At 39.7% G+C, this 12,382-nt stretch overlaps 1 protein-coding gene across 1 annotated transcript in view; it reads left to right on the plus strand.

The window, feature by feature from the left end:
• The window catches only part of RELN (reelin), a 243,611-nt gene that overhangs the window by 117,418 nt on the left and 113,811 nt on the right, over nt 1–12,382 (plus strand). Inside the window, exon 11 of the mRNA XM_026868008.1 lies at nt 9,748–9,893. Within this exon, the coding sequence (XP_026723809.1) occupies nt 9,748–9,893 (146 nt within the window). The remainder of the gene's footprint in view (nt 1–9,747; nt 9,894–12,382) is intronic.

Here is a 12,382-nt window from a genome sequence, read left to right on the forward strand (position 1 = left end):
TTAGTGGGCTACTCAGTTAGTAAAGATAGACATTAAGGTATGGTTTGTTGGTTGTTTAGAACAAATGTTGCTGTTGCTCATGTAGTTAGATGTTGTTCAGCAAGTTCTTAATAGTTGCTCAGGAGGTGGCTTTCGGAATTGCTTGTTATACCTGGTACATGCTCTTGCTGGATACTTAAAAAGTTGCAAAGAAAGGGGTTTTTTTTCTCTAGAAGGTTTGCTTTGGTAGTAGTTGAGAGCTACTAAAAATAAAATAGCAAACATTACAAATCCAGGAGTTTTTCTAGTAAAACTGCTCAAATTAATAACTGCCTAGGTTAATAAAGTAAAAAGACAGCTGAAACAAAGAAAAGTACTACCATGAAGACTGTTGTCTCTGTTGTCTGGTTTCTGGATGAGGTTTTGTGATGCATGCAGTCACTGGAGTGGACAGTGCAAGCATTAATGGTAATTATGCACCAATGTGTTCACACCGGTTTGATGGATTTGGCCAGTGTGTTCTCAATAAGCACTTGTGGGAACTTGCCTGTGCCTAGCTTAGGAAGCAGTTTCTCCTCCTCTCCCAGTCTTGAGCTTGGACCAGGAATTTCATTACATTTCTTGCTGCACTCAGGAATGGTTGCTGCCCATTTGAAAGCACATGGCTGGTTGCAGACGCAGCTGGAACTGGCTACTGAGATAGGAAGCAAGCTGAGAGATAAGCCACGGAATTTGTGTGTTTCAGTTCCAAAGAAGACAGCAAAAGACAAGAAAGATGCTGTTAGCATGGCCAAGCAACCCTTAGGAGATTAATTGCATCCACTGGAACATATTTATCTGTGTTGGACTGTGTGGAAGGGTGTTGAACAGGATAAATTCCTGCCTGCATTTCAATATTTTCAGTGACAGCTCTGAGTGTGAGCACGGCCTTGCAACTGAGCATGGTTAGGATGTTGCACTAGTGGCTGAGACTGCTGACATGAAGCAGTGCTGTATTCTGATAACTGTTAAAGGTCTGTGAATCTCAAGACTTCATAGGTAATTGGGGGAAAAGATGAAATCTTCCTTCAGTGATGTTTCTTGGATCTCTACTCCTATAGAACTGGACACTTCATGTATCTTGTATATTTGACCAGAAATTGTTGTGTTTTGAGGTACAACATTTGCCAAGTTTTTCAGCTTCTGATTGCCCTGGTCCAAGGTTGGATGTGAAAGCTCAAAAACTGAGGTTGAGAAAGGGGGAGAATCTCAGCAGTCTTATAGTTCACATCTCTGTACTGCTTTGATACATAAAAAATAACGTTGAGACGGAACCACCTGACTCTGGAATTTTTCCATATCTGGGAAAAAGCAATACAGACCATTACAAACACTAGAGTGGTAATATATTTGGTCATGAGGTGTTAACCCAGTGGCACTTCTCACCTCTGGGAAGAGCCAAGTTACAGAAATGCTGTCTCACAGTAGTTACAGCTGCTTTTCATTGCTGGCTGAAGGTTGCAGTCCAGTTGTTCAGCTTAGTGTGTTTGGTTTGCAGGACCTGGGGACTACACTTGAGGTTGTCTGTAAGCGTGCAGCCTGGCATAGCATGGGATAGGACAAGGAGAGAAGGGTTTAGGACCAGGGAATGGTACCTGATGCATGTTATTCACTACTGTGGACATGACCAATAAATCCTGAAAACGTCTCAATCCCAACAACCTGATACAGTGAGCCCCTTGAGTAACAGGACATCACCATTCAGCTCATTTTAATTTCCCATAAATGCATGCCAGTTTAGCAGAAGAGAAAGCTGCATAAGAAGAGAATGGGAGAACTGAACACACACTTGCAAAAATATGCTGAAAATGTGTCTGTAAAACTCCATTATCTTTCACCAAACCCTGAGCAGAACAGGGCTACGCACATCCTAGATCTGTGAGTCCTTCCTGAACCTGTCTTCTTGTTGGGTGTCGGTGAGCAGAGAAGACATGAATGCAGGCTTAGGATTTTGGCAAAAAGAAAGGCTGATTAAGCTATTCCACCCCCCAGTTCCAGAGTGGATTTCCAAATCTCTGAATACTCTGTTAATTAATAAGAATGGCATTGGATAGTTTTCTTTCAAAACAAACATCCTGATATTCCATATATATCTTTGTCGGGTTTAATTGTTTGTGCTGAAATGAACAAGATTTTTTTTTTCATTTTTTGGTTTTAAAGTCTTGTTTAAAAAAGGATTGAGGTACCCACTGTCTGAATCAGGGCAAATATATTTGTTTGCAGGAGGAAAGGTGATGCTCTAGGTATACCAGTGTGAAAACAACAGATTGAAATTGCTATGACCTTATATTGGACAAAATTACACAAATATAGATGCTTCTGTCTAGACTTTTCTGTTTTTTGAATAAGATATAGCAAGGCAGTATTTGGTCTGTGGGCTAAACCCAGCCTTCTAGCCAGCTGCTTTGCCTCGCAGGAGTTCTTATCCACCACATCCTCCTGGGAAGAAGAGAGCAGGCTTCCTGCTGCACCTCATCTGAGAGCCATTCCTGCTTCTCTGTGGGTGGAAGGAGGAGTGTGAGAGGGGAGGAGAGGTGAAGAAAGCAGAGCAGGGTGCACAAAACCTGTCAACTGGCTCCCTTTAGTGAGAGTGTGGGCACCGAGCTGTGCTCATGAGAAGGCATCTGTATATCCATAGGTTTGGGTCTAGCCCATGCATGGAATTGCTCTTGCTGTTTTTTGTTAACAGTCACACTTTTAATTAAAATAATAGTACTTAGATATAATGCCTAGGAGTTCACTGGAACTGATAGGTGGTTGACTGCGGTGCTGTGAGTGTTTGGGCAGCTGAGAATCGCTGTCAGGCAGCAGTGCTGAACCTTCACCTTTCTCCATGCCAGTTCCCCGTGGCTCGGAAGTGTTGTGGGCGATGGCAGGGAGCCAGCATTAGCTCTGAGCTAGCGTCAAAGCACCAGGGGTCTTTCCTGCCTCCTAGAAGGAAAGAATTTGGTCTTTGCAAGTCACTGTGAGATGCACATTAATAAAAACAACGTGAATTGATCCATTAGATGCTGAAGAGTAGAAACAACTTTGACTGACTCTTCCTGACTCTAATTTTACAGTGGTGTAAATACACATCATTACTTTCAGAAGAACAGATAAGGTTTAATCATGCTCACTGCAGAGTGCTAGAAACACCAACAGCTCCCAATAACATAAAGGAATAGTTCAGCTCATGACAGTTAAATGACTCATTAGGGAAATCAGTCATTGCCAGAATGTCCACTGTAGTACAAACATCATGAAATGTCCTAGAAAACTAAGAACCATACAAGTCACACGAATCACTCCTAAACAAAGTGTTTTGAGTAGCAGCCTTTGAATAACAGTCTATAATCAGAAATGGGTGAAAACACACTTTATAAACTGTTTGTTACTACGTCACAGGACAAGTTTCATCCCGTTGTTTTGGAAAGGGAAGGTGCACTATAACCCCCTGTGCACCTGGCCTGCTTGTGCAGCCAAAGTTTTCGGTCTGTAATCTACATTAAATGATGTAAAGATGTAGCATGTGGGAAAGATTAAAGACCTCTTTGTCTCATGGGAAAGTATTCTAATCACATTGTGGTTTCTCCTTTGGTTAAAGGAGGGACTTCTGGCCAGATGTGTTATCAACGAAATCCACAGAATTTAGAATCTTTCCTAAATTCTGTCATTGTACCTTTGCTGGCTAAGATATTGCATACAGAGTATGATTTTATCAAGACCAAATCTATTCTTGTACCTGCTATCATGTCAAAATCAAAAAAATTTTAAAACCTGCGTGACGCATTCCCAGAAAGACACAATATCTAATTTATGGCTCCATTGACAGTGCTGCTTTAATTAATTTTCTTCATCTTTTTTTCTTGTTCCTCTGTTTCTCATATCTCATCTGTTTGCATTGCTTAGATTTTAATTAAAAAAACCTCTCCTCTCTAAGGAGCAATCTGAAGTGGCAAAAATAATCACTTAAAATATTACAGTCATTAAAAAATTGGCTGCGGTCAAAGCCATGCATTTTCAATTTGCCGACAAATGATATTTTCGTTTCCTTTTAAAGTGCATTTTGTATTTGAATAGCATACGCCAGCCAGCCTGGCTATCAGAGATGCTCTTCCAGCTGGGTGGGCTGCGTGACAACTCCTTAATGGGGGAAATTGATGGCCCTCTGCTCGTGTAGAGGTGAAGGCATACTGGGCAGATTTCTTTCCATCTGCCATCAGCCCTTTACAAGCTGGCACTGCCCAAATGCCCAACACATTCATTCCAATGCAAGAAATGTCGCCAAAAAATAAATTGTGAGGCTACAGCTGTCTGCAAGAATCATCGGGGCCATTAGGCCCAGGAGAGATAATATGAAGAGGTGCATCACTGTTTGTCTCTGATAAAAACCTAATTAAATGATGGTAAAGATGACTGTGGACACTTTAAAGCCGCAGAGGTGAACATTTTCATGGGAGTGTGGGGATGAACCTCGGGAAGATGATATGCAGCACCTCAGCCAAAAATCTGTTACACTGAGGAATTTCACACTAGTGTTTCCTGTTGATGCTTCTCCAAATGGCACAGTTGTAACATTTAGTTGCCCTCTGTTCTGCTCTCCAAGTAAAGAAATCCCATACTGTAAAGCCAAGAGGTATTTATTGATTCACAAGTTTGACTTGAACAACTGGGACAGAAGCTGGTTTGGATGAACTTCAGTGCTTCTGTTTATATAGCCAATCTTTGTCTTTTGAGATTCTAAAGATTTTCAGGGCTGTGTCCTTAGATGCAACAGTGGCATAAGATGATCTGGTTAAGGCTTGTACTGCTTCACATGGCAGGATGAACAGAAGAACTCCAGGGGTCCCTCCCAGCCAAGAGGTCACACTGAAGGTAGCAGGTGTCTCCTTACATGGTGCTCTCATGCAAATCTTTAAAAATATGGAGATTGTTCAGGCAAGCTACATGATGTAGGATCCCAGATCTTACTTGGGGCTCATAAGCCATTTAGATGCTATGGAAAGTTGGTCAGTATTTGTTTATGAAAACATAAATGGGTCCAGTTGGAAAGCACCTGCTTCACCAAATCTGATTTTCTGATTTCCCTGCTTTTGCTGACCAGTGTTTTTTGAGCAGTCCTAATTGAAACCCTTCTGCATCTCAGATGATAAAGAGGCTTTCCTAAAAGCACTTACAAAAGAAAAAAAAAAAAAAAAAAAAAAAAAAAAAAATAAGTAGAAGATGTAAAATGTAAAGACTATATAGTAGGATAAATAGGGTGACAGACTCTTAACAAAAGTTTGTTTTTGAAACCATGCACTACTCTCTCCTATAATCTGTATCTTCAAATCATTAGCTAATGCCCTCATAATATACAACAAAAAGCTCAACTTAATTAATAAGACTTGTTGGTTCTCACAGACAACTTTGCTAAGAACTGTACCCATAGACCAGAAATATTCATAGTTAACTGCAATTTTAGCATGAAAATGTATTTTTTGTAGTAGTGATACCTCATCAAAGAGCCCTGAGCAAGGAAGGTACCACTGCTGCCTATTCAGGTGCAAACCCAAAAGATAGCTTGTGTCCCAGAAAATCACCATCCATTTATGAAAAAGGAGATAAGCTGGGAGTGGGGAGATATTGGAGTAAAAGGAAATATTGTGAGTGGGGAGAGTGCTCATCCTCATAAGCAGTGCATTTTTCAGTGTAATCAATAACAAGACTTGTTGAGGAGAGCACTAAGAAAGTGTCTGGAGGCCAACATATTGTGGGGAATTTGCCAAGGATGATGGGCAGAATGGGCAAGAGCATGCAAGTTTGGTCATCTCACCAACAGATGTAGTGGCAAACATTGGCAGCCAAGGAAAAGTAACCCATGATTTGGTGCATATGGGAGATGGTGGAGGCAGGTGAGGATGAGCCATGTAGGGCCTTGAAAGAAGGGAAAAAGCAGTGATACCATAGCTATCCAGCAGACAAACTTGAGAAACACAGAAAATTCAGGGTAAAGATTAGATTGAAAGCAAATCCAAGCATACTGAGATATGGGAATGCATCCAGCCAATTTTCATTTTGCCCTATTCACACAAAGCAATAGCTTAACAATTGCAGCTAGTGAATAATAGTATTGGTAGTGCCAGATTAAATTAAACTGTGTTTTTTTCCCCTTGGGAGGACCACAGTCCCTGAACAGAACTTGGCTTCTTTCCACCTGGCAACAAGCAGGGGTTGTTTATTTAGGAATACAACAGTTTACTTATGGCAGGCTGATAGTCCCACTCCGGTTGCAAACAATAGGAAATAGCTACTGTTGTGAAGTGGCTCCATTCAAGTGCCTGCAAGTGTCCTATGCTCTATTATGTAGGTGATTTGGGAGAAAGCTTTGTTTAATGAAGGTTATCAGATTTGTCAAAGGATTTATTCTCTAAATTAATTTTTTCTCACAAATTAGTTAACTTTTCAGTGTTCTAATTTGCTTAAGGACACACTAGATGTTCCACATGCTTTTAATCTCCTTTAAATAAAATTAAAACACTGCTTCACTTCTGGACCTACAGTTGATGCTTCCATGGTAACGAGAAATATCCTACAAGTTGCTGTCATTTGGTCTTTTTAGTTAAAAAAACTTGCACAGCAAGCCTATTTGTTATCTTATAAATCATTTAAATGTAAATAAAAATGAAACAGAGAACAAACTTAATAACATGTTCATTCCACAATTTTTATCATTTTAGAATGAAAAAAAAAAAAAAAAAAAAAAAAGGACCTGTAAAATTCAGTCCTTAAATACTTAGAAGTATACAGACTACCATTGCAATTGTAAAACCTTTAATTTGGGAAAGAGGCAACACAGTATGTAAATTGTACTTTAGTTCTTCATTTCTAAAGGCTTGGATTCAAATCCTGGGTTGAACCCAAGAGAAAATGAGTCTGATGATTTCAATTCAGTCCCTAATCTGTTCAAGCCCTATTACAAAACCACAAAATAATTCAACACATTCAGCAGCCTCCTGGATGTTGAACAAGACTGACAAGGAAGTTGGGGGCGATGCCGGTGAGGGACCACGTCCTGTGGAGCTTCTTTTGCTCCTGCAAAATTTGGCTGAGTGTTCTTTGAGGTTATTCACCCCTCAGAAGCCCATCAGATGAAAAAAAAAAAAAAAAGGCAGTAAAAGCAGCAACAGATAGCAACTGCTTGGAAAATGAAAAGAAAAATATGGAAGTGTGAGCTAGGTGTGATGATTATACAGGTGAGGGAAATGGGGCAGGTGGGAGAGGACAATATCATGAGCAGAAGATGCCTGGCCTTTGCTGGGGCAGCACGGCTCATGCAGGTGGGGCTCATCCTCATCTGCTTCTCCCATGAGCATGTGTCCAGGGCCCCAAATGGTGGCACTGGGGCAAAAACATACTACAAAAGTATGGCCTTCCTTCTGAACTTCTTTAAAAGCGTACCTGTGTTTTGAGCACCTTTCCTACTCTCTTTAAAGTTAATGAGCTTCTATTACTCATTTCATAGGTATGCAGAATAACCCCAGACTGAACTTCTGTGTAGCTGTTCCACGTGAGATTCAAAGCTAGCATGAGCAGAGGGTGACTTGAGCCATATGTTGTGTGCTTCATTAACACATAAAATATGCATAAAATAAATATTCATAGATACTGTGTAGCTGTGTATAAAAGCATATAGTTTTATAGAACTAATAACATAAATGATGCTTTTGAGCTTTCATAAAGGGTTGATCATACACCACTGTATAAATACTTATTCACCCCTTTGCCAAACTGCCCATTTATTTATCTTGACAACCTAAATTGAAACTCCATCAGCTGTACTTCAGTAAATATTCTGTTAGACAGCAGAAGGACATACAAATGTTAAAAGAGAATGAGGTTGTATCTGTTTTGTGTTTATTTTAATGGATGTCTTTCATCAAGCAAGAGATTACTGATTGCATACCCCACTATCAAGTATATACTTACATATAACTTAGCACCTGAGAAATAAGTAAGGCTTAAAAAGAATTTTCCAAAGCTTGTATATAATTGTAGTAACTAGCTCAGTAGTATCTATTTGTCCATTTGTTTATTTTAGCAGTTGAAATGGTCTTTACATTTTTATAGTGTGTTTATTTATTTAAGTGATATTTAGTCAGTGTTAATAAACATAGAGCTGTTGTCATTCAACTATAGACCAGAAAGTGTCTATACAAAAATTAGACTTTAAGTACTCAGATTTTTTTCTAAAAATGTGTAGACACCTCTAGAAATGTAGTCACAAATTACATTCTGAAATATAAATTCATTGCTAAGTTATTGGCAACCATACTTGAAAATCATCAATGAAAGAATTTCAGTTATGGTTTCTTTGCATGGATAAATGAAGAAGGAGTTATAGAATCTGTCAAAATGTGTTAGTTTTTACTTTACTCATAAAATCCCATAGACAAAGATGTACTGGGCAGTTTTCATTTCTTGCCACTTCATTCCCTTTGTTAAAAATTTAATTATTCACTTACGTGGCACTACCATGACCTTTTTAAAAGGAGAAGAGGTAATTGTCATACTCCCCTCAGCATGTTATGAAGGGATTCAGAGACAAGAGGGCACTGCACAGACGATACTGAAAAGGTCAATGCAATCTGGCATCACTGTATCTCTTTTTCAGATGTTGAACTATGGTAAGCATGCAGAATTATTCTAATTAATCATTTCTTATTTCAGCTTTCACTATTATAATGCACCCAAGATTTCCCCCCCAAAAAGCGTTTGAGCTAATTATTACTTTGATCAGTATTTCATGTAATACAAACAGTTCAATAAAATGCCAAGATCTCAGTTTGCTTTAAGGCCAGGTAGATCTTTAGAAGCTCCCAGTATCTGTTTCAGCCACACAGATTTGACAGACTTTTAGCATTCTCTCAGACACACAAGAAGGCAAAAGCAGAATGGGAGAAAGAAGAAAATCTCTGCTGTAAACCTCATGTGCTCCTCACAGGCAATTTCTTCCAGGTCTATGCTCCCATAGAGTTGTGGTAATCAGTGCATATTGGGGCAGACACGTGGCCTCATTTGATGCTGCTGAGGTGGTATATACAGAAATGCAATAGGAAAAGCAGACAGGCTGGGTTTGGGGGCAGCCTCAGGACCCCTGAGACTGCTGTATCACAAGAGCTAGTTGCCTATGGAGTTATGCTATTTGAATTAAATATGGCAAATATAGCGTTTTCACTCATACATTTCGGGCCCAAAGTTTACTGTATGGCAATTCATATCAATTTTACACAAAAATGGCAATTCATAACAATTTTACACACAAATACCTCTTCTGACAAAAATTCAGGCATGGAGATCTGATGTGTTTCACAGCATGAAACTCTTATGCCGAGAAAATACTCATAGCAATATTTAGTATACTACTAAAGTTATTTGTACACACAATTGTGTATGTGCCAGACATAATGGCAATAGTTTAAAATATAAATAAACAGCCAAAGATATGGTACATGTCCTTCATTGTAAACACAGTTTTATGATGGTCTGTAGTGCATTTGTAGGGAAACAGGTACAAGACAAGGACACAGTTATCACTGGGGGTGGGTCAACAGAGATAAAAGATGACTCTCCTTTTTTAAATTTTCTTTCAGGCATCGGTAAGTCATTAGATAATGTACAGCTCGCTCTGAGCTCTGACAGTGTGTGAGCAGAACACGCTACAAACCTGTTGTAACACCACCTTCCATGTGTTCCCTATGTCCCCAGCATAGCTGCCAGTCAGATGGAAACTCCATCTACTTCCATGGGACAGAAGGCAGCGAGTTCAATTTCGCCACAACCAGGGACGTGGACCTCTCCACGGAGGATGTCCAGGAGCAGTGGGCAGAAGAGTTTGAGAGCCAGCCTAAAGGGTGAGTGCCCCTCACCTGCGCGGGGCCCTAAGCAGGTGTGCAACATCACTCCAGGGATAAGGAAACTGGATAAACAGAGAATTGTGTTTTGTCTTTGCTGTGTTGTCAGGGAAGATTGTGACTGGGATAAATAGCAATACAGTAAATAACAGGTGATTGTGGATTTTAGGAAGGAGTCAGTCTGGAAAGCCTAGGAGGAACAGTGTCTCCAGACCATCCTGTCACCAAAGTTTTTAATGAAAAGGTCATGACTCTGAAATATGTAGTCATTCTGAAGAAACAGGTGATGATCTGTTTTTTCATTCACACCTGAATGTTGTTAACAAACTCATATCCATATGAAATCAAATTCCTTGAGAAATTCGTCCCTCTCTGGATCGCTGCTATGAGCCACGATTTGCCACAAGAGAGCTCCCGCATGTGCAGAAGCCTGCAAGTGCCAGAGGAGGAGGAGGTGGAAGCAGGACAGCTGAAGCAGCAGCCTGCTCTCACCAAGAGCACGGCCATGCCTGCCGTGCAAGAGCTGAGGATCTGGCTGGCAATTTACTATTTTTGCTTTAAATATATACATTGGGATTCAAAGAGTACCTGTAAAGCTGGACCCAGCAGGGACTGCTGCAAGGGCACAGTAAAGAAAGAAACCATTTAGGACAGCAAAATTACTACTCTTATGAAAACATGAGTGAAATTTAAAAAAAAAAAAAAGTTTCCTGGTAAAGAAGTATCACTTTATACACCTCAGTGTATAAATTCTGACAAAAAGAAAATAGTCAACAACGTGGTCTTGATTCTTATTTATTTATTTAATTAGTTGCTGTAACCCCAGGGCAATGAGAAACATACACTGTTAATTTATGGGTCTCTACTGAATGTTGATTTTAAGGTACACAGTACTTCAGATCATTAGCAGTTGATTCAAATGCTGCCTATGCCGTGCTGAAGGTGAAGAGCACCTTTTAAGAAATACATGCTAATGTGTCCTGTGGACACGTGGTTTATTTGGAGCTTACAGAAAAAATATTCACTGTGAACTCTGTCCCAGGGGCTCTGTGGGGCTTCGCTTTGGGAATTGTACACAACTGCAAATATATGAACTTCCTTAATCCCTTCTTAGAGAAATGTTTTCGAATGTTATTTGAACTATATTTGAAATACTGTTTTACTGTATTCAGATAGTCACAGAAACGGTTTATACCTGAGACAGAGCTTGCAGGAAGGTCTCAGGCTCCCCTTTGTAATGTCAGCTCTCAAAAGAAAGGCAAAAGCATCCCTCACAAGGGAAACCAAAAGGAAGCTCACATGTAGGGATCCCCACCAACTTTCTCTGCACCAAATGCTCTCAGAGGTGAGACATCTGAAAGAGTTCAACAGTGACGGTAGAAGAGCTTATCGTTGTTTTTAATACAGAGTTTACTGGTATTTTTTGCATGTCCCACCTAAAGCAGTAGGCTACATGAATAGGGGTTGCTGTTGTTAGTACCACACATATTCCCACCATCATTCTGCTTCTCTTTAATAGCATAAATTAGGGCCTGATCCTAAATGTGGGCAGATCTCCACACCAGGTTCCCTCTACCTCTAGCAGATACATTGCTGCTTTGGACCTCTGTGTCCAGTTGATCTAATTTAGATTCACATAATATTCTATCACCTGTTTTGTAAAGAAGAATTTCAAGAGGCATCTGAGGTATAAATGAATTCAAATGTAATGTTAAATAAGAATGTCCACATCTCTGTCATGTCATTACCCAGGTTCCTTCTCCATTTGTCCTTACAGACAGTGTGTTGACATATTTATATTAAAGTGTCAGGTTTTTTAACGTTGTAGAACTTTCTAGTTTTAATTTCTAATGCTGCCTAAAGGGAGAGGATCCCTGGAAACATCCATGATCTGCATCATTCATGACCCCGAGCTGCTTTGTGGGTCAATACAGAGAGTGTTTTAATTGAGCTAAATAGAGCATACAAAAGATCAATGGAGCATTGTGAGATTTTGTCGTGTAAGTTAAAGTAGGCACAACTGTTTAATTCTGTACTTGCCTTCAGCCCAAGAGACCCGTTTTTAAAATTGTGTTTTGATTATATTGCACTTCACCTTTAAAAAGTCTGCACAACAGAATTGGGCATAGGTTAAACTATGCTTCCATTAACATATTTATATTTATATCGTAAAGCTTTTCAGTGATGTTAAGCTTGCTAATTCCTATGTAAATGACTGACAGTTTTAAAGCAGGATTTCCAATCGGGCACCTTACTGATCTGTCACAGCTCAGGTCAACAGGGAAACTGGCAGATCCTAGAAATACATTTTGAAATAGTTGGAATGGTTAAACTGATAAATAGACTGATAAATTGCTGAAATGACAGTTTTTGAAATTGTCATATGGCGTATCATTGCTAGAGGTTGTTTCTGTTGGAAGGGGACAGGAAAAGGCTCTGCATTCCCACAAAGGTTTCCAAAAATCAATGCTGTCTCATTCATTCTGAAC

Source organism: Athene cunicularia, assembly GCF_003259725.1.
Source record: "Athene cunicularia isolate RWA chromosome 1 unlocalized genomic scaffold, athCun1 chr1_part2, whole genome shotgun sequence".
NCBI classification, from domain to species: Eukaryota; Metazoa; Chordata; class Aves; order Strigiformes; family Strigidae; genus Athene; species Athene cunicularia.